The sequence below is a fragment of the Lontra canadensis genome, unplaced genomic scaffold (genome assembly GCF_010015895.1).
Source record: "Lontra canadensis isolate GAN:19392208 unplaced genomic scaffold, GSC_riverotter_1.0 scaffold1, whole genome shotgun sequence".
Lineage (NCBI taxonomy): Eukaryota > Metazoa > Chordata > Mammalia > Carnivora > Mustelidae > Lontra > Lontra canadensis.
Genome location: NW_022630995.1, coordinates 63619113 through 63638777, shown reverse-complemented (window position 1 = coordinate 63638777; position 19665 = coordinate 63619113). Strand labels below are relative to the sequence as shown.

General features: G+C 53.5%; 1 protein-coding gene across 1 annotated transcript; it reads left to right on the top strand.

Moving 5' to 3' along the window:
* The first annotated feature begins 9989 nt into the window (after positions 1–9989).
* GRPEL1 (GrpE like 1, mitochondrial) lies at positions 9990–18054 on the top strand. The gene is made up of 4 exons (XM_032855511.1): positions 9990–10099; positions 12562–12724; positions 13954–14035; positions 16436–18054. Exons 1-4 carry the CDS (start codon positions 9999–10001, stop codon positions 16780–16782), a joined length of 693 nt encoding a protein of 230 aa, XP_032711402.1. The 5' UTR covers positions 9990–9998; the 3' UTR covers positions 16783–18054.
* Positions 18055–19665: the final 1611 nt, after the last annotated feature.

Genomic DNA, 19665 nt, shown 5'->3' with positions numbered 1-19665 from the left:
AGCTTTGGGCGATCCAGGAAAGCTTCCTGGAGGAGGTGACAGCTAGGATAGAGCATGAGTCAAAAGATAGCTATTAGCCAGGCAATAGGACTTGGGGGCAGGGAGTTCAGGAGAAAAAGAAGGAATGTTCTAGGCTGAGACTCTAGACAACGGAGGGTGTGCAAGATGTTCAGTGTGCTTATGGGGGCTGGGGGACTGAGGGCAGGGGTCCCTGGGGCCAGCCTTCCTGGCACATGCATTGATCCTGGCAGCAGCAGAGAGCCGCCTGGAGGCAGCAAGGAGGAACTGCGCGATCAGACGTCTGCAGGGGCCCTGCCAGCCAATGGCTCCTCTCCGTTCTGAACAAGGAGAGAAGCCAAGAAAACCCCAATGAGAAACCAGAATATTCCCTTTATGGCTGGGGAAGTTGATTTTGGAAAACGTGGTTTCTATCTGTCGGCCAATAGATCTCCAGACACTGAACCCTGAGCCTCCCCAGCATGGCAGGCCTTGGCCACGGGGCCCAGAGAAGAATGTGGGGTCCCTAATAGCAGACCTTGCCCATGAGCTCTCTTCCCCTGAGCAGGAGGGAGGCTGGCCAGAGTGGACCAGAGGCCCCTCCCCCAGAGAAGGACACATCAGGAGGGGGTGACATCAGCTGCTAAGTCCTGGAAGAGCTGGCAGGCTGGATGGAGGACTGAGGTGAGAGCCTCCCAGGGTTAGGGTCTGCCCTACCATGCCGGGGGCTTGTGTGTTGTCAAGAGAGACAATGGGCTCCAGCCAGCATGTAAGCCAGGGCCATGTTTTAGAGCACAGGAAACAGGGCCAGAGAGAAACAGATGCTGTGCTCATCACACACTGAGTCAGGGACAGGGCCATCTGGGAACGCAGGTCCCGATTCCCTCCCCATAGTTCTTTCCACCTGCAGCTGTCCCTGAGGATTTGCACAACCTGGGGATTCGTGCGCGCTGCGGGGGCACGGGTTGGAGGTCTCAGCTCAAGCACAGAGTGCGTCCACAGCGGTGTGTCCTCTTCCAGCCCCCAGTGGACAGGGTGGAACCCCCCACATGGGGGAGCGCATACCTGCTGGCAACGCTCATCTCTTCCAGAGATGCCCTCGCAGAAGCACCCAGAGTGTTCCACCACCTCTGTGGCATCCCTGAGCCCAGCCACGCTGAACCAGAAAACTGGCCATCACAAGGTTCTAGCTATGATTCTATCACAGAGAACCACGCCCAAGACCTCACGTGGGCCCAGCCCTCTCCTGTTAGGGAAACAGAAATGAACACAGAAGACCCCATCCCTGCCTTCAAGGACCCCACCATCCAGTGGAACACACAGTTTAGTCCTTCCCTCTGGGAACACTGTCTCGGGGGTGGTCACTCCCTCCCACCATGGCAACAGGCATCACCAGGCCACCAGGACTGCCTTCCCCCAGCCTAAAGACAGACTCTTCTCCCTCCAGGGGGCCCTGCAGGCCACTGCCACCTGCCCCCCCTTGCAAAACCTACCTGCCTCCTGATGACTCTGGAGGTCTGCCCACGTGGCTCTCCAGATCCCCACTACTTTGGGGTAGAATTAGAGTCCGATCCAGGTGACCCCTTTGTCACCTGACCCCTCCACATCCTCATCACAAGCCGCATCACCTTGGTTGTAATTGCCAGGGCAGCAAGCAGCTGCTTGATTTCCTCTGCTGACAGCAAGCTCACTACCTATGGTGATCATGTTCTTTATGTGGGTCCCAAATCCCTCCCTTCTACCCACAGGCCCTGGTTCATGATGCAAGCTTGACTTGAAAGGCACAATGTGGACTGATAACTATGGCTATTCACCACAGACTGAGAGCCTTGCTTTCCTCCTATGGCGGCCTCCCTGCATCTGACACCCACCTGGGCCCTGGAATGGCTCAGCACATGACGAATGAACCACAGCAACTGTGTGAGGTCTTCATGCGTTCTCCTCATCCCGTTTCACAGATGAGGAAACTGAGGCCCAGAGAGTCAGGAGAGTGTTGCCCTGGAGACCAGGGGTGCTGCCCCCTTCCACAGAGACCCCTACCCCTTCAGAGAGCACATCTCATAGAGGCAGAAACAGACATCCACCCCTCCAAGCCCGTCTTCTCGCTGGCTTCCCCAACAACTGCCTTGCACGCATCGTGTGCTCTTACTCCCAGAACCTCCTCTTTGTGTTCCTTCCCTTCTCACCATCTGGGATGGCGGCCTGCATTTGAATGGCCCGTTTCCTTAGTTGTTCCCCTAAAGAAGTAGCCAGGCCTCGCCTTGGTATGCACAGCACATGATAAAGGAGAAGAGATTTGGGGTCTCTTCCACGGGCGAGCAATGGGAAGGAACCCAGGGAGCCCAGCTGTTGAGAGAGAGAAGAGGAGGAGGCCCAGCCAGAAGAGACAGGTCCTGAGCTCTGAGAAGACAAAAGACCTGTTTGTCCTGGGGGACAGACAAGAAGTCTCTGCCAGAAGAAACAAAAAAGTCAGTAAAAACAGTTTCCCTTTGTTTTACAAAAATGCAATCTTGTGAGGTTTTTCAGGTCGCTTTAGGTAAATAATCACAAAACAGTGTTATGAGCATCTTGATGGAAGGTCAGTAGTACCTTTTATTCTGATCACGAGTTTCTGTCTTGGGCTTCCCTCCAGCCTGGACAGGACAGGGATCCTGTCCAATGTTCCCCGAGTTCCCTGAGTGTGTCCCCCGCGCAGGCCTAAGACACAGGAGTCAAGATCTGAGTCCAACCTGATAGTATTTCAATGCTGGAATGGTTAAGACTTTGGGGGGCTCTCAGGATAACGTGAATATACTTTGCCTCTGAGAAAGACATGAACTTGGGGGACCAGAGGGCAGACTGTCAGGGGTTAAGGGGTATCCCGTCGAAAGGCATGTTGATGTCCTAAATCCCGGGGCCCGTCAATGGGACCTTTGTGGGAATGAAGTCTTTGCAGATGTAATTAGTGAAGCTGAGGCCATAATGGAGTCGAGGGTGCTCTACTCTGATACGAGCGGGTACCCTTCAAAGAAGAGAGAATTTTGAACACAGACGTAGCAACAAGAAATCATGTCTGTTGTCGTAAGCCAGCCACCATCTTGAGTTTCCTAGGGATGTAACAGGGCACCACGGACTGGCTTGCTTACACAATAGGAATTTACAGTCTCATAGTTCTGGAGGCTGGCAGCCCAAGGTCAAGGTCTCGGCAGGGTTGGCGCCTTCTGGGGCCCTGGCGGAGAATCCGTCCCCTGCCTCTCCCCCAGCCTCCGGGGTTTACCAGCATCCTCTGCTCTCTCTGGCTCAGAGACGGGTTACAGATCTCTGCATCTCCCCGTGCACCTGTGTGTCCAAATGGCCCCTCTCTGTAAGGACACCTGGATGGCAGCCCAGGCCCACCCTGATGACCTCATTTTACCTTAATTACCCTGTAGAGACCCTGTCTCCCAATCCAAACCTTTTGTTGTCTGGCTTATTTCACAGAGAACAAGGCTTTCAAGTCTCATCCGCGTTGCAGCAGGTGTCGGAATCTTCTTCCTTGTTAAGGTTGAATGACATTGCGTCACACAGATGGGCCACACCGTGTGTCCGTCCCTCCATCTGAGGGCCTGAGGACCACTTCTGACCTCTTGGCTCCTGAGGACAGTGCTGTCACGGACACGAGTGTACAGACATCTCCGGGTTCCTGCTCTTGATGCCTTCGGGGAAAGACCCCCAGGTACCATTTCTCACCCAGAAATGCTGACTTTCAGAAGTCTTTAGGATGACGCACTTGCATCTTACCTGATGGTCTAATAAGTTGGTAGAAACCAAAACTTCCCGCCATGGATTTCTGGAGGAAAACTCAGGGAAACTCAATAGTTCTCCAGGGGGAGGGGAGGAAGGGCAAGGCTGAGGCCTGGTCTCCAGACTCCGTCCTGGGCTTCGCCCACTCTGCCTCCGAGCCGCCGGGAGGTGGGGGAACAGAGTCCCTGATGCTCCCAAGTGATGCGCTCATGGTTGCGGGTGGGCTGGAGGTTTTGCATCCGGGAAGCCCACGGTCTCATGGTCAGACGGACATTAGGACTCACTCACACTGCCTGAGTGCCTGCTACACTCCACTGGAATAAAAGCCCAGCATGAGCACATTGGGGAAAGGACCCTGGGGTGACAGGGACAGCAAAAATCACAGTGGGGGTCAGATGTCCATTGTATCTGAAAATGAAATAACACGGGGATTGAGGCTCCCAGAGCTGGAACACACACAGACATACAGACACACAGACACGGCTCTAACTTAAGCCTGGGCCCCTCATTCATCATCGAGGTAGTGGCAAAACAGCCACAGTGCAGGGGCCACGAGGGACTTCCTGGAGGTTGGAACAGTGGGTGCTGGAAAGAGCGTGAGGTCCAGAGAGTGAGAGGGTAGGATCTGGACCCTGGACACCAAGCAGCCACCTTCTCTGTCCACCGGGGTTACGGCGATGTCTATCCCTGACGTGACTAGGAAGGGACACTGCGATGACCACCTTAGCGGTAAGTGACGGAAGACCAAAGCAAAGCAACGTAAGCAAACAGAGCCACTCTGAACTTGGTTCCTCACGCGGGGATGGGTGCTGGCGTGCCTCAGGAGTGAAGAAAGGGCTTCCGGGGGAGGATTTAGGCTCTGGGATGGGGATCTGTGTCTCCAGCCCCCCTTCCTGTGTCTCTGCTGGTCAGTCCCCTGGAACGAGGTGGGCAGGGACTCCAGACAAGGTCCTGAGAGAGGACAAGCAAAGCAGATCCCCTTCCCCCATCACCAGCAGCACCAGCAACAGGAGTCATCCTGAAAAACCTCTTGAAAACATTATGCATGTTTTGAAACCCAATTTTGGAGCAGATTCCAGACCGAAGTGCATTTGCTTCCTACTCAGATGCTGCTTATTCCAGAAACAAAGCCCAGCACCAGCCATCTGTAGCACCAAGTGGGGCTCTTTGGATGCTGTTTTGCGGCTCAGGGTGTGGGCAGACGGAGCTGCGGCAGGAGAGAGGATTCACCTGGCAGGGGCGTGGCTGGGCACCTCCCCAGGGTCCCCAGCAGTGGCCAAGCTCCAGTCTGCTTTCCTATGGCCTCAGATCACTGGCTTTGTTTCTGGAAGGAACATCTTTCGTTTTGGAAACTCCCTTTGGAGAGGTGTTTTCCAAGTTTTCACATCCAAGGGAAAAGCAGTCCAATTGGTGAATGCAGTGGAGGCCAGAGCAGAACAGAATGCGAAGGGGTGAGCTGGCAGGCTGGGCACACAGTGACCCTGCTTCCCAGCTCACAGGCCCCCTGCACAGAACTTCCCTGAAGATTGCTACGGTGTGACTTTTCCGTTCCCCAACTCTATGGGTTGAATGTTGGGGATGCTGCTGTGATGGCCGGAGCTCCATCTTCATAGAGAGGGTGAGCGCCACCACTGGGGGAGGGCAGAGCCCCAAGTGGGAAGAGGTCTGGGCCCCTGATAACCTGGGACCACAGAGCCAGCCTGGGAGCTGTGGTCTGCCGTCCCCTGGATGTTTGCATAGGGGGAAATTAGCGTCTTTGGCTTTGGCGACCGTTGCTTGGTTCCCTGACCCCAGGAGGGCTTAGGCATGAGAGCAGGGGCATCCACTGCTTCCAGTGGCTACAGGTCATCGTCTGGGGGATGGACAGCACAGGCATGTGCTCTCACGATACCACGAGTGTCCCTAGCCTCATTACTCAGGGGAGAGCCCCACCTCACCCCTGTTCACTGCGGTCCCGCAGGATCACAGCCATCACCTCGAGATGCCTCTGGCTCTGGTTCTGGTTCTGGGCTCGGGACCCACCCAAGCGCAGAGCCAAGGAAAAACAAAGAACCCAGCTTCGTCACGGGGATTCGAGAGCTGCATAAGGTAGGGGAAGGCTGATGAGCAGGGGTTTCCCTACCGTTCATGCCCTCCAACGCCTCTGTAATAATCTCCGTTATTTTTCTAATGAGAAACCATCCCTCCTGCCAATCCTCTCCCACGGCGCTTTTCATGGTTCTGACTTTTTTCTGGCCGATGATGACTTCTACCAACACACAGGAGGGCTCAAAACGCAGGGGGCTGGTGGGGAACAATTTAATCAGCCTTAGATTCAAATTATCTGTCATGTCCACAGGCTTCATAAGAAGCTCTCCCCAGGGTGCGAGGGGCTTGCCGCCTCCTCCCTCCTTCCCCATCCTTCGGGCAAGCCAAGGCCACTGTCTTCCCAGAGAAAACTGCGCCCACGGAGGGCCCTTGACTGCACCTGGAACAGCTGGTTCTAACCGCTCGCTGTCTTTCCAAAGTTCTCAGGGACATGCTGTGAGTTCTGTTGTATTCGTGTCTCCCTGTGCAACAGATGGGACTCTTTTTGCAGAAGGTAATTTCAACAGGAACATCTGTGGCCCTTTCTGGTGGCATTTTCTTACCAAGAACATCCTTTCTGCTTAGAGCCAGTGTGCCAGAGATGAGTTGTGGTGAGATCTGCTGCTAGATGTCAGGTCCCTCATCCAGGCAAGTCTCCCAGCCTGGGAATCCTGGTTTCCCCTTGGCGGAGGAGTCAGCCACCAAACAAAGCAACAATCCAAAGTGGGCCAAGAATGAGCGGTGGTGCTGAAAAAGGGAGCAAGGGCTAAGATCAATCTACTCCATATGCTGAGATCCAAAACATGATCCAATAAAGCCAGTAAATGTAAGGCCCACCTCACAGGATTCTTCGGGGTCTCAGTGCCCCTCCAGGTCTCACAGTGGCAGGTGCCAGCAGGCTGGGCTCCCAGGGGGCTCCTTTAGGTTGCTGGTGGAGTCCGGCTCCTGGCAACAGAAAGTCGGAGATCTTCATTTCCTTGCTGACCATCAGCTAAAGGCCGCCCTCTGCTCCCGGAGGCCACACACGCCTGTCCCTCTCCCACAACCCTTCCATCTCCAAAGTGGCTGTGGTCATGTTCTCACGCTTGGAAGCTCTCTGAGGTGGCTTGCTGGAGGAACCTCTCCACTCAAGGTCAAGCCCAGCAGATAATCTCCATGAAGGCCAACTGCCTTGGGCTTTTCATTACATCTGCAAAGTGCCTTCAGATCAGCACTGGGATTTGTGTTGGATTGGATAATCAGAGGATGGGTATCTTGAGGCCCAGCTTTAGAATTCTGTCTACCACACCCATTATGCCCCCTCTTTTTTTGAGAGAGAGAGAGAGAGAAGGAAAGCAGGGGAAGGGCAGAGGGAAAGGGAAAGAGAGAACCTTAAGCAGACTCCATGCTCAGTGAGGAGCCCGATGCAGGACTCGATCCCACAATCCTGAGATCATGACCAGAGCTGAAATCGAGAGTCGAACGTTGAACCAACTGAGCCATCCAGACGCCCCTCCCATTTTTTAAATTGGCTTATTTCAGAGTTGGATTAAAGGAGGAAAACCCACATCTGTGCTGAGGGAAAATAATAATGCAGTTTGTGGCGGCAGCCAACACTCTGGGGAGACGGACACATGCTGCTGGCTTCCCCTCTGACCATCAGGTGGAAGCTGAGATTAGTTGAGGAAAACAAGGGAAAGTTCTGCCTTTTTCTGCCTTCAAGACCTTGAACAAGTCACCTAACCTGGCGGGGCTCTGGCCCTTCATCATCTTATTGTGTGCTTACCCAAAAGGACATCCACCCAGAGCCTGGCAGCCACCAGCACTCAGCGGTTAGGAGGGTCACACCCATGGCCCGCATGCCTTTGAGCCATCTGCAGAACCTTCATCCAGGGACACCTCCTTAAACGTCACCCCCCTCCTTGTCAGGGGCACCATGCACTGTTGAGCTTGCTTTTCCTGCATCCCCACCTAGGGCCACCCACGCCCTTTGTGAAGTGTGATCAGTGGGCTGATCCAGGAGTCTTCCCATACAAGCAACTTCCTCTCCATGTGGAGAGGACTTGCACCAAGTTCATGAAGACCTCAAGGAACTAACTACCTCAGCAGGTTCCCAAGAGCAGTGGCAAAATGACCCTTTCGTATGGGACACCCCAGCTCCCTTTTGGAAGTTTCCAGTGTGGCCACGAGGTGGCAGCACAGGCAGATCCCTGTTCAGGGAGATTGCAAGGGGTGGGACACTGGTCAGGATTCTGGCTTCCTGGCAAGCCTGGACCAACTGGTGGTTCACTGTCCCCAGCGTGGCCTCGCATCGTGACAAGCTCGTCTCTGTCTAGGGACCTGTGGCTATAACTCTCTCCTGACTGTCCTCATGCTGCATTGTAAGCTATTTGGGGTGCCCGGACTCCCTCTGAGCCCAAATATGTTAGAAAATGAGTATTTGTTTTTTAAACTTCACAATAAATATAATCCAAGTTTTTGGGCGCCTGGGTGGCTCAGTCGGTTAAGCGTGTCCCTTTAGCTCAGGTCATGGTCCAGAGTCCTGGGACTGAGCTCCGCATCGGGCTCCCTGCTCAGCAGGGAGCCTGTTTCTCCCTCTCCTTCCGCCTCTTCCCCTGCTTGTGTGCTGCTTCTCTCTCAAACAAAAAATTAAAAAATCTTTTTAAAGAAATGATCTGTTTTACAGGTGAGCAGATCAAGGATTGTGGCTTGCCCAAGGCCAGTGAGAAACAAGGGCATTATCCTGCTACATTTTATTAAAGGAAATCTCAAATATACAAAAGAAGAGTTACAATTTGGACCGTATTCACCATCCAGCCTCAACCATTTTCAACATTTTGCCATTTTCTCCTTTTTTTTTTTTTACAAGAGTATTTATAAGGCAAATTCCAAACACAATGGCAATATAGTGTAAATACTCCGTTTGCATCCCTCAACAAATGGGGATTTTGACCTAACCACCACGCCATTCTCTCTCTGTAACAAGTGTCACGACCTCCTTTACCATTCTGTTTGTATCCAAATTTCCCCTCACCGTGTCACAAATGTCTTTTGTGCAGTTGGTTTTTTCCATCATGATCCACTTAAGGTCCTCACATCCACTTAATTGTGTCTTTTAAGCTTTGTCAGACAGTCCTACTTCTTTTCTTTTCCTCCGGCCCCTTAACTAATTAATAAACTGGGTCATTCTCCCCCAGAACAGCCCCCATCCCGGATCTGGCGGCTGGCCTCCCCCTCCAAGTGTCGCAGACTACCGTTCAACACCGTCACTACTTCTGCGGCGCGCGCGGAGAAAAGCTGGTCCTCCCTGACGTGACGTGCGGGCAGCCCTGCCGCTCGCGGAAGCCACGGCTCCAGCCCCTGCAGCCCAGGCGGCAAGGCGCCCACGGGGTTGCGTCCAGGCGCGCTGGAGCAAGAGCCGGGTCAGAGTTCCGGGGCCCTCGCTGGACGGACGGCAGCCGAGGGTTAGTACCTCGGCCTCGGGGCCTGTGATCGAGCAGCAGTGGCCGTTGCCACTTGGGTTCATGACCTTCAGCTGTGTCCCCAGAGCCCCCTAGGCGCCGAGCTCGTCGCCACAATGTCTGTTTTACTCGGAGAAGCGAGGGCACAGCGCAGAGAACCAGTGTCGGCCCGCGTCTCCGTCCACGCGGGCCCATCGGCCCCTGGGTTCCCGCCCCGGCTCTGACAGGAGCCCCCCTCGGTCCCCACCGCGGATCCGACCCCGCACACGGCCTCTCACCGCGCCCGGCCTCCCGAGAGCCCGCACCGCCCCAGCGCGCACACGTAGCGTGCCGAACGCGCTCCCACAGCGACATGCGGCGCAAGCGCCGAAGGGTCGGCCGGACGCGAGTCTCCCGGGCCGAGAGCCGCACTTCCGGCGCCCCGCCCTCCCCACGCTTCGTCCCCATTGGTTCTTCCTGGACCGCGCCTCGCCCGCGAGCTTCTCCTCCCACGGTTCCCTTCACCTTTCACCTCCTCACCTTCCGAGCCCCGGAAGCCTCCGACCTCGCCCACCAGGAGGGAAAGAGCTGAGAGCCGCGGCGGGGGGGAGGAGGGGTTGGTGGGGAGTGCTCTGAAGCGGCCCTCTGAAGCGGTTACGGACTGGCTGAAGGGAAGTGGTTGGGCGGGGACGGAGGCACGGAGTCAGCGCGAGTGGCCACGCCCCCGAGGGGGCGGACCAGCGGTCTAAGCGCATGCCCAGTGCGTGCGCAGTGGCGGCGGCGGCGGCGGCAGTCATGGCGGCTCGGTGCGTGAGGCTGGCGCGGCAAAGTCTCCCAGCTTACCTGTCTCTCAGGTAAGGCGCGCTCGGCTGCCCATGGCGGAAGAAGGACGTTGTCCTCAGTGCGGCTTCCACTCAGACCGAGGCCGCGCCGGGGGTTCGGACCGGAGAGGGGCGTCGTGGGCCCCGCGGTTCGCCGACTCGGCACGCGGACCCCCCGCCCGGGGCCTGGCCCGCTGCTGGGGCTGAGTGGCCCCGCGTACCGGCCCACGCGCGCTCGCGCCCGGGATCTGGCGGGCCGCCCAAGGCCAGGTCGCGCGCGGGAGCTGGTGCGCGTGCTCGGGCAGCGCCAGACTTGGTCCGCCGGGCGTTCGGGCTCGTCCCGAACCTCGGCCCGGTTCCTTTCGGAGTGCAGGTCAGAAGCGCGGCGAGGGCTGCCCGGCCATGGACGGAGCAGCCAGGGCCCTCCCCTTGTTTGTTCTTTTAGCCAGCGGCCTCTGCCATTCGAAGTCCTAGCTCGAAAGGTAATTTGGCAAGTCTTAGCTTCGGCTTTGCCGGAGGAACGGCTCCGAACCGTGTACTTCACGGAGAAGCTGCTCGAGCCAAACATTGGGTAGCAGCCGGGCGGAGCCGGAGCTGGACTTATCTTCGGACGCGCTTGCTCGCGTGGACCGGCAGACCTGGCGGGTGGTGCGAGGATGACCTCCGGTGGTTGGGGGGTCACCCTGTGATTGCCAGCCTCGGAAATTACAGAAAGCAACACATGCGGACAGAGCCTTGAGCACCCGCATTGCCGGGGTTGCTCAGGTAGTCTGTGGTTTTGTATCTGAATTAATTGGAAAGCAGTCACAAAGGTAGCAGTCATTTCTGTTCTTGAGAACTAGCTGATTGTGGAAAGAGGCTCAAACGGGGAGTCAGGTGGAGTCCTAGTCCGAACTCTGACAGGGGGCTAAGCTCTGACTGCCCGGCCGTGTTCCCTCCGTGGTTGAGCAGCAGAAAAGGTACAGAGGCTGTGACTGTCCTATCCGGGAATCAGCACTGCTGAGAAAGACGACCGGCCTCACAACAGCATATGCACTTGTTAAATTACCAGCTTCTTTAAATCACAGAAATAAAATACAGTAAAAGGCTTAATGCACTCCACTCCACAGACCAGTGGATCCTTCCACTCTTCTTCAGGCCTAAGACACAGGTATACATACACAGGATTTCTGGTTTGTACTGACAGACAGAGAGGTTTCATGTTTTGTCTATTTCTCTAAATTGCATTTCGTACCTCCCGGTACATCCGTAGTGTATCCCAGAGGTGAGAGTTTGACATTCTTTTCCACAGCCACAGAATATTCCAGATTGTGGAAGTGACAGTGTGTTCAGCAGTGTCCCCAGCTTGTTGCTGTATTGTGTTGCCATAAACATTCTTGTACACATAGTCTGTGTACTGATAGCTCTCCTCTTCTTTGAGGCAGTTCCCTTTATTCTGGGAAGAAGATTGTACTTTATTTTCAGATTGAAATGTGGTGCCAGTAAGAAGAACTCTTAGCAGGGTGCCTGGGTGGCTCAGTCCTTAAGCGCCTGCCTGCAGCTCAGGTCATGATCCTACAGTCCTGGGATCAAGTCCCACATCAAGCTCCCTGCTCTTCGGGGAGACTCCTTCTCCCTCTCCCACCCCCCTGCTTCTGTTCCTTCTCTCACTGTCACTCTTTCTCTGTCAAATATATAAAATCTTTTTAAAAAAGAAGAGGAAGAAGAAGAACTCTTAGAAGAAATCTGAGTTTTAAGCTTAGAGAAATCTGGTCCTGGTGAAGAAGTCTGAGTTTAAGACCATTTTGCCATTCGTCAATAACTTTGTGACCTTGGGCTTATCACTTAACCTTTTTCATGTGAGGATCAGATTGGATAAGGTTTTGAGTACTTCCAGTACTGGGTTTAGAGCTCCTTGTTTCCCTCTATATACCCCCCTGCTTTCCTATCTCCGGTGTGGACTCCTTATGTGTAACTCTTACCTATTCTTCAGAGCTCCTCCGTACAAAGCCTTTCATTTCCCCGAAGTTACAAACATTCTACTCTGAGCCTCCTAAAGCATGATTCCTTCTTTATCACTTTTAAACCCAAAATCATAATACTTTGTCTGTAGATGCCTTTTTTTGACAGTAAGTACCCTATGGGCAGGATCTCTGCCCATTCTGTCCTTGTCCTCAACATCAGCACGGGACCTCACTTCTCCTAGTAGCTACTCTCTCAATATGTGATGAGTGTGGATGACCATACCTCAGAAGGAGATGTTTGGAACAGGAAGAAGAGGTTAGTTCCATGGCCTTGGTACATTGACAAACTAGTTTACACACAGAAAGTTGTATGTAAGTTAGTACCTTCTGTACATAATATACTGTCTGGCTTTATTACATCTAAGATAAATTCATTCCCCCTCACAAATCAGTAGCAAATAGTTTTAAATTATCTCAAGTTTCTAAACTGATACATCAGACTTTTAAGCCAAAAGTCCAGTCTTAATTCCTAGTGCTATGCATTTGCCTTAGACCATCTCCTCGGCTGCTGTGCACAGCTACAAAACAGAAGAACAGTGGCCAGAACCTGGAAGAGGACGTGGGTCAGAATGAACAGAAGACAGATACTCCTTCCCCAGAGAAGATACTCTTGGACGAGAAGGTCAAGCTAGAAGAGCAGCTGAAGGAGACTGTGGTAAGGTCATGTGGGCTGTTGTGGGAAGTGTGATCTGTTGAGCTCAGGTGGGGTTCTCCAGAGGACCTCTGGCCGGAGGAGGTGGGTCATTTTCCAAAAACTATGGTCAGCTCCTGTAGCAAGTTCCCGCTGAAGAAGGGACTAGAATTCAAATCCTCTGTGGCTCCATTTCCATCATGAGAATCCTCTTTACATGCTGCATAGACGATACCGAGTTAAGATGTGAGGCAGTCTTTACAAGTGAGGAACACGCACCTGGCACTTACACGGGGTCTGACGGGAAGGCACGGGCTGGGGCCAGAGGTGGGTTCTGTGGTGCGCTCCCAGGGAGGGAGGAGTTCGGTGAACTAGTTGGAAGGACAGATCATTGCTCCATGTGAAAAGGGGTAGGTGGCACAAATCAGGTTCTTTAAGAATTGAAAACATGCTCCTATCAGACACACTCTACTGGCTCTGTTTCAACCACCTTATTTACATTAATCTTCACAACACCCGTGGGTTGCCTGTTAGAACCCTGGTTACAGATGAGGAAACTGAGGCACGGGAAGGTTGGGTAACTTTCCCCAGGTTGCTTAGCTACTGATCGGCGGAACCCAGGTTTGAGCCTCGGGAGCCTTGTTCTAGAATTACCTGTAACTGGAGGACAGGTGGAGGACAGAAGCCCTGGAGCTGAAGTGCACAGATTCGTGGCCTGGCAGGACAGTTGGTGAGAAACAGAGAGGGCGCAGCATTTGCTGATTGGTACTCAGTCAGTGTTGGGATGGGGCCATTGGGCAGAAGTTGAAAGATGAGATTCACGGGTGGGATTTTCTCCATTCAGTGGGCTGGTGGTTCTAAACCCCTCCCGGAGCTGTGGGCTCTAGGTGCTTCTGCCCCAACCAGCGTTCTGGGATTCCCTGAAGTGGGAAATTCTATTCGAGTTAGCAGGCCGTCCTAGAGGGGCGATGAGACCGTAAAACCATGAGACTTTTCCTCATCCTTATCCAGCTGCTTTCTGGGGGCTGTACAGATTCGTGACCCCTTGACGTCATTCCTTGGAAATGGTGACACGGGTGGACCTTCTTTCTGCTCAGGAAGCCGCGCTGCCTGCTGTCTAAAACGCCAGACATAATGACACGCGTTACTTGTACTTTGACTTGGGATTCGTTCGTATTGCATTTGTTTTCTTACAAATCTGTTCCCTTTTTTATTTGTGCGCATTTCCTCTTTGCCCTTTTTTTGTCTTTTAGGAAAAGTATAAGCGAGCTTTGGCAGACACTGAGAACTTGAGGCAGAGGAGCCAGAAATTGGTGGAGGAGGCAAAATTATACGGTAACTTTCAACACTGCTTGCACTGATCCTAGAAAAGTACGGGGCAGGCGGGTTGGGGGGCCAGGATGAGGAGGCCGGAGTCGGGGGGTCAGCCAGGTGCATTCCCTCCAACGGGGAGGAGTCCCCAAGGAGCCGAAGCTGCAGCTGTGACCCACACTTAGGATGGCAGGTGTCACTCCTTTGGTGAGGGGTGTGTGTGCATTGCTGTCCCCACGTGGACCTCCATTAACCTGAGACCGTCTGAGCCTGCAGATGGTTCCCGCAGGCCAGACTCCGGATGGGCATTTCCATGGCTCCCTCAGCAGTCGCACAGGCCAGAGATCTAAGATGTTGTCTGCACTGTCAGCATTGGGATGTTTTTGTCACTGTCCTTTGCATTTTACATGTGAGATCACTGAGGCTTCACAAGGCTGGGAAGTCACGGTGGCTGTGCTGAGGCCAGTGGCCCCGACTGGTGTCTGCTAAATGTTGGTACGGTTTGAGCACTTGGGGGACCTCCTGTACAGACCAGCAGGCACCATTCCCCCGCATTCTGGAAGAGCCACCTTGGGCTCACAGACGTCAGCTGCTTTGCCCAAGGACAGAAGGCAGGTGCACAGCCTGGTGGAAGCCAGGGTCCAGTCTTATCCACAGGCAGCAGCTAACAGTCTGTTCTTGAAATTCTGCTTATTTCTCTCCCTGGTAACGCCCTTCGTTGGCTTCTCATCTGCCTGGCCTCCAGAAGTCTGGGTCCTTCAGGGATTGGGGTCAGGCCTCCCCTCCTCTTGACATCCTTTCCGCGCAACTCATCCTCCCGCGGGCCCACGCACAGGTTCTTTGTGGCTCAGACGTTTGTTCGGAGCTCTGGCCCTGTGTGTCCTTTCGTTTACCCCGCATCTTCACCTGGGTGTCTCACGGGTGCTTTAAACTCCATTTTCCCTTTATCTGTGCTGTCCTTCCTCATTCTGCTAAATGATCCTCTGATCCTCCCAGCTGTCCATTTACCTGGATGGATCCTGGCCAGCTTTGGCGCTCATACCACCACACCCTGGGCCAAAGCGATAAGATACAGTCATTCCTCGCTTTACCACGCTTCACAGATGATGCGGTTTTTGCCAGTTGAAGCTTTATGGCAACGCTCTGTCGCGCAAGCATTTTTCTACCAGCATCTGCTCACTTCCTGTCTCTGTCACATGTCGGCGAGTCTCATAGCAGTTCCAACACTTGATTGTCACTGTGTTTGTTGTGGCCTGTGACCACACCTCCTTGGAATCTCAGATGGTTAGCATTTTTAAGCAAAATGTATTTTTTAAGGTATGTCTGTTTTACACATAATACTATTGCACACCTCATAGATTCAGCATAAACGTAATTTCTACATGCATTGAGAACCCCAAAAACTCATTTGACTCCATTTACTGAGCTCCTAGCCCTTTCGGGGCAGTCCGCAGCTTGAGCCACCATATCTGTGCCAGATGCCCCAACAGTGTGACCACGCCATCCACCCATTTGGCTGCCCCATCTGGAACCTTCAGCTCACCTGGGTCTGCCTCTTCCTGTGCTCTGGCTGCCCGTCAGTCCTCAAACGTTTGACTGACTCTTGAGGCCTTGGTTCACAGACCTCTCCTCTGACTCTCCAGTCTCGATGAAGTCCCTTAGTGTAATCGTTCCTCGGCACTGAGGAAAGCTCCCTCTTAGAGGTGGGACCTGTAATTTTATTTGTCACTTGTAGTTCTTGGAGGTCTTGTCTCTATGTTCCCCGAGGACAGACCGCCCTGCAAAAATCAGCACAAGCTTAATCCGTGATAGACGCCGTGTATTTAGCAGATAGGTAGAGAGTTTTTTATTTTATTTTCCAGCAGGAGGGGAAAGTGTTGTGAGAAGTTGCCCACAGGCGCTGCCTTGTAGTACAAGGTACCCTTGTGTCCGGTCAAGCCCAGACTTCCATTCAGCATCTGAGGCACTCTCTTGAAAACCACAAACAGTTCGATGTAATATGCTGCCTTGAATTTTGAGGGACTTTTCTCCTACCATGATTTCTTTTGTTAGATTAAGGTTAAAGCTCAGGTGTGTTCTGGGAACTCAGCGCGGCAGCCCCTCCCTGGCCTCATGTTCGGGGGGTGTGGTGTTCTGTTGGGTGGCGAGCGCAGTTCCTTAGCCCAGGGGAGGGCTGATGGAGAGATGATTCTGCGCCTCAAGAGCTATTTATCTTCGTGCCTAACGAGCTCTCGTCTAAACCCAGAAGCTGTGGTGGGGTTTGTGGGGGTTTTGTTTTTTAACACGCCATTGGAATCCAAGGACAAGTGAATGGTTTGAAAGGTTACCGTTGGGGAGGCTGTGCGCGCGGCCGGTGGTCTTCCGGCCCTTGGGGTGCCCCATGGCGATGGGGGTGCAGGTGACCATGTCCTTCTCTTTGTTTAGGCATCCAGGGCTTCTGTAAGGACTTGCTGGAGGTCGCAGATATCTTGGAGAAGGCGACGCAGAGTGTCCCGAAGGAGGAGGTCAGAGACGACAATCCTCACCTCAAGAACCTCTACGAGGGGCTCCTGATGACGGAGGTCCAGATCCAGAAGGTGTTCACCAAACACGGCTTGCTGCGGCTGAACCCCGTGGGTGCCAGGTTCGACCCCTACGAGCACGAGGCCCTGTTCCACACGCCAGTGGAGGGCAAGGAGCCCGGCACGGTGGCGCTGGTCAGCAAAGTGGGGTACAAGCTGCACGGGCGCACCCTGAGACCTGCGCTGGTGGGGGTGGTGAAGGCAGCTTAATGACCTCACTGGGCTCCTGTGGGTTCTTTGCGATCCCCTGCTGTAGCTCTTGAAAGGTTCATCTTTGTGAATACCTTTGACCCTTTCCCTGTCCTTGCTGGAAAGCTTTAGTAACCAGTGGCTAAAGAGAAAATGAAGCCGGTTGCACAGATGCGTGAATGAACTTAAATTCGGGAGTCTGTTCGTTGATTTTTAATACACCTTTAATCGCTCTACATGCTTATAGAACAGGCCAGCAGGACACGACTGGACCCTAGAGGGTCACGAATCATGCTCTAGCTGGTTAAAGCCTAGTGACATCCAGGTACCATAAATGAGTCAATGCCTTCGGGAACCCCACTTGGGCTGCGCGCTGTGGCTCACTGGGTCCCGGGCGCTCAGCCTGAACCTTCCTGTGCAGAAGGGAAGGCGAGAGCTTGAGCGTGTTCTTCCTGCTCAGAAAAGTTTCGCCATGCCCTCACTGAAGAACATACGAGTTCATTTGTAATTCGTTACGGTCTAGCAACGAAAACACCCGACTTCCGGCTTCCTTCTGGAGATGGGAAGTGAGCACATGCGCCTGAACAGGTCTCACCAGCTTATTTTGCCCGTTACTGAATTTGACAAAATCAGTCACCTTTGCCCTTTTGTTCATCTATTTGCAGAAATGTTCAGATCTCTAGTCGCCACTTACTAATGACCGGAAGGTCTTTTCCCTAGAAAGACGGACTTGCTCAAAATCTGAGGATTGCATGCTTCGTACATTTTAAATGTCAATGTTTAATTTTCAGATTTTATTTAAGAGGATTAAAGCCCTAATGTGTTTATTTTCCTACTTTCTGGAAACTGTTTTGTGTACTTTGGTGGAGGAGACCCACCTACACTGAGCAGGATTTCGCTTTCCCGCTCTCGGCTCAAATCCCGAAGCCTTGTGCTTGACACTCAGACATGCCACACATGGTAGCTTCCCCGTGGGAAGGGAGAGCAGGAGGAACGGGGCCTTGGCTAGGGACAGATGTTGCCATCCACGGCCCTGGGGAAGGGACTGGGGACGGGTCCGCACCACTCTGTAGGCCCCTCTGTTGCTCATTCACACGGGGTGTTGAGAGTGAGCGGTTACAGACCAGACAAAAGCCAGCCTCCCGCTGTCTGTGCTGCAGAGAGGTAGGTCTAGGACCGAAGGTCAACACTATTAATTCATTGACTACGTAAGAAAGGTGGGGCGGTTGACTTTGCTTGTAATTTTGAAAGATGTAGGTAGTATTCCCATAATTAAAAATTTAATTTATACTATTTCAAAGTATTTTCCTCTTTTCTGTGAAGCAGTCTTAGTAAGTTTGTTGGTCACAAACTTGCCCCAGAACCGCAGGCAGCGTAGTGCACTGAAAAAACCCACCAAGGTCAGAGCTCTGCAAGGGTCTTGCATCACCTTCCTGGAACTTCTATAAACTGAAAGCCACATGAGGAATTTTCTTTTTCTTTTTTTTTTTTTTAAGATTTTATTTTATTTATTTGACAGAGATCACAAGTAGGCAGAGAGAGAAGAAGGGAAGCAGGCTCTCCACTTGAGCAGAGAGCCCGATGCGGGGCTCGATCCCAAGACCCTGCGATCATGACCTGAGCCGAAGGCAGAGGCTTAACCCACTGAGCCACCCAGGTGCCCCCACATGAGGAATTCTCAAACAAATTTCTACACCTGTGTGTAGCCCCTTCCTTGTCAGCTGGGGCATGACCACTGGGGGGGCTGCACCCCAGGAGACTCTGGGGATGGACTGTGGCTCCGCTGTGGGTTCCCATCACCCTGCATTGCCCCTGAAAGGGAAGCACCTCTCTACACTGGAGGGGAGACCTGACGGCATCCCGCCCAGGGCCCCAGAGTGCAGGACTGCGGGCCAGACACCACCAACTAGGTGGCACCATTTGCTCCTGGGGGGCCTTTGTGGCCGGGATCTGCCTGAGACACGCACACGGTCCCCGGGGATCTGCTGCTGGCAGCCAGAGGGAGCAGGTATGAGGGGCTTCTGATTAGTAGCCAGTTTAACTCCTACCTGGGAGGGAAAACCTGTCTGACGCCGGAGTGCTGAGCTCAGACACGTCCCAAGCATGCCGTCCCCAGCTCGAGGGGCAGCCGCAACACCACTTTGTTCCCCACTTGTTGAATGTGTAAAAAGTGCTAAAAATTGTAGAGTTTCTCTTTTTTACACATCCTTGAGATACTGGCCATCCAGAGGGCATTATTTTGAATGGCTGAATTAACTTTTTGGACTCAAGTCAGTTTCAATTTGGAAAAACCCTCATTTCATGGGATGCAGGGATGAATTTGACATGTTGAAGCTCAAGGGCCCCGTGCTGGCGGCCACAGTGAGGACCGACGGGCTGCACAGCCCGCGGGGATGGGCTCAGAGGCAGCCAGTGAGGACAAGCCGTCTTCTCGGGACAGCCTGATGCTATAACGTCAGTCATGCGTTTACAGTTTTAAAACAGCCAAGCCTAAGCAAGTTCTTCATACCACTGAGAAATATACACATCCTGAAAACCTGCTTAAGCACAGAATTGCCCGCTGGACAGCCCGGTTGGCCTGGGCCACATGCTGACACAGGCTTTGGCTTCTCCCGCTTAAGTCTGCCAACCATTTCATATCAAAATAATAGCAAATTTAGAACCTCACCCAACCAGGAACCTGGTGCAGGAAATGAGTAAATCTCAAGGTGGGAGGAGCTGCAGCCTGAGCCGCCCAACCAGCTTGCCTGCCAGCGGCAGGGCCCTGCCTGACTGGTCTCAGAGCCCTGCCCCTAAGGCCTGAGGGTCCGCAGTTCTAGAAGGTTCCCAGGGGCCGGAAGCGCAAGTGAGAGGCAACATCCCCATCATTGCTCAGGGGCAGACCAAACCTGCGCTCCCTGCTGT

Bases quoted from the DNA above. Each gene is read 5' to 3' on its own strand.
- GRPEL1 (XM_032855511.1), top strand. From the start codon at position 9,999: ATGCCCAGTGCGTGCGCAGTGGCGGCGGCGGCGGCGGCAGTCATGGCG. The intron at 10,100-12,561 runs GTAAGGCGCGCT...CATTTGCCTTAG, and splicing joins CCAGCTTACCTGTCTCTCAG to ACCATCTCCTCGGCTGCTGT. The intron at 14,036-16,435 runs GTAACTTTCAAC...CTCTTTGTTTAG, and splicing joins GGAGGAGGCAAAATTATACG to GCATCCAGGGCTTCTGTAAG.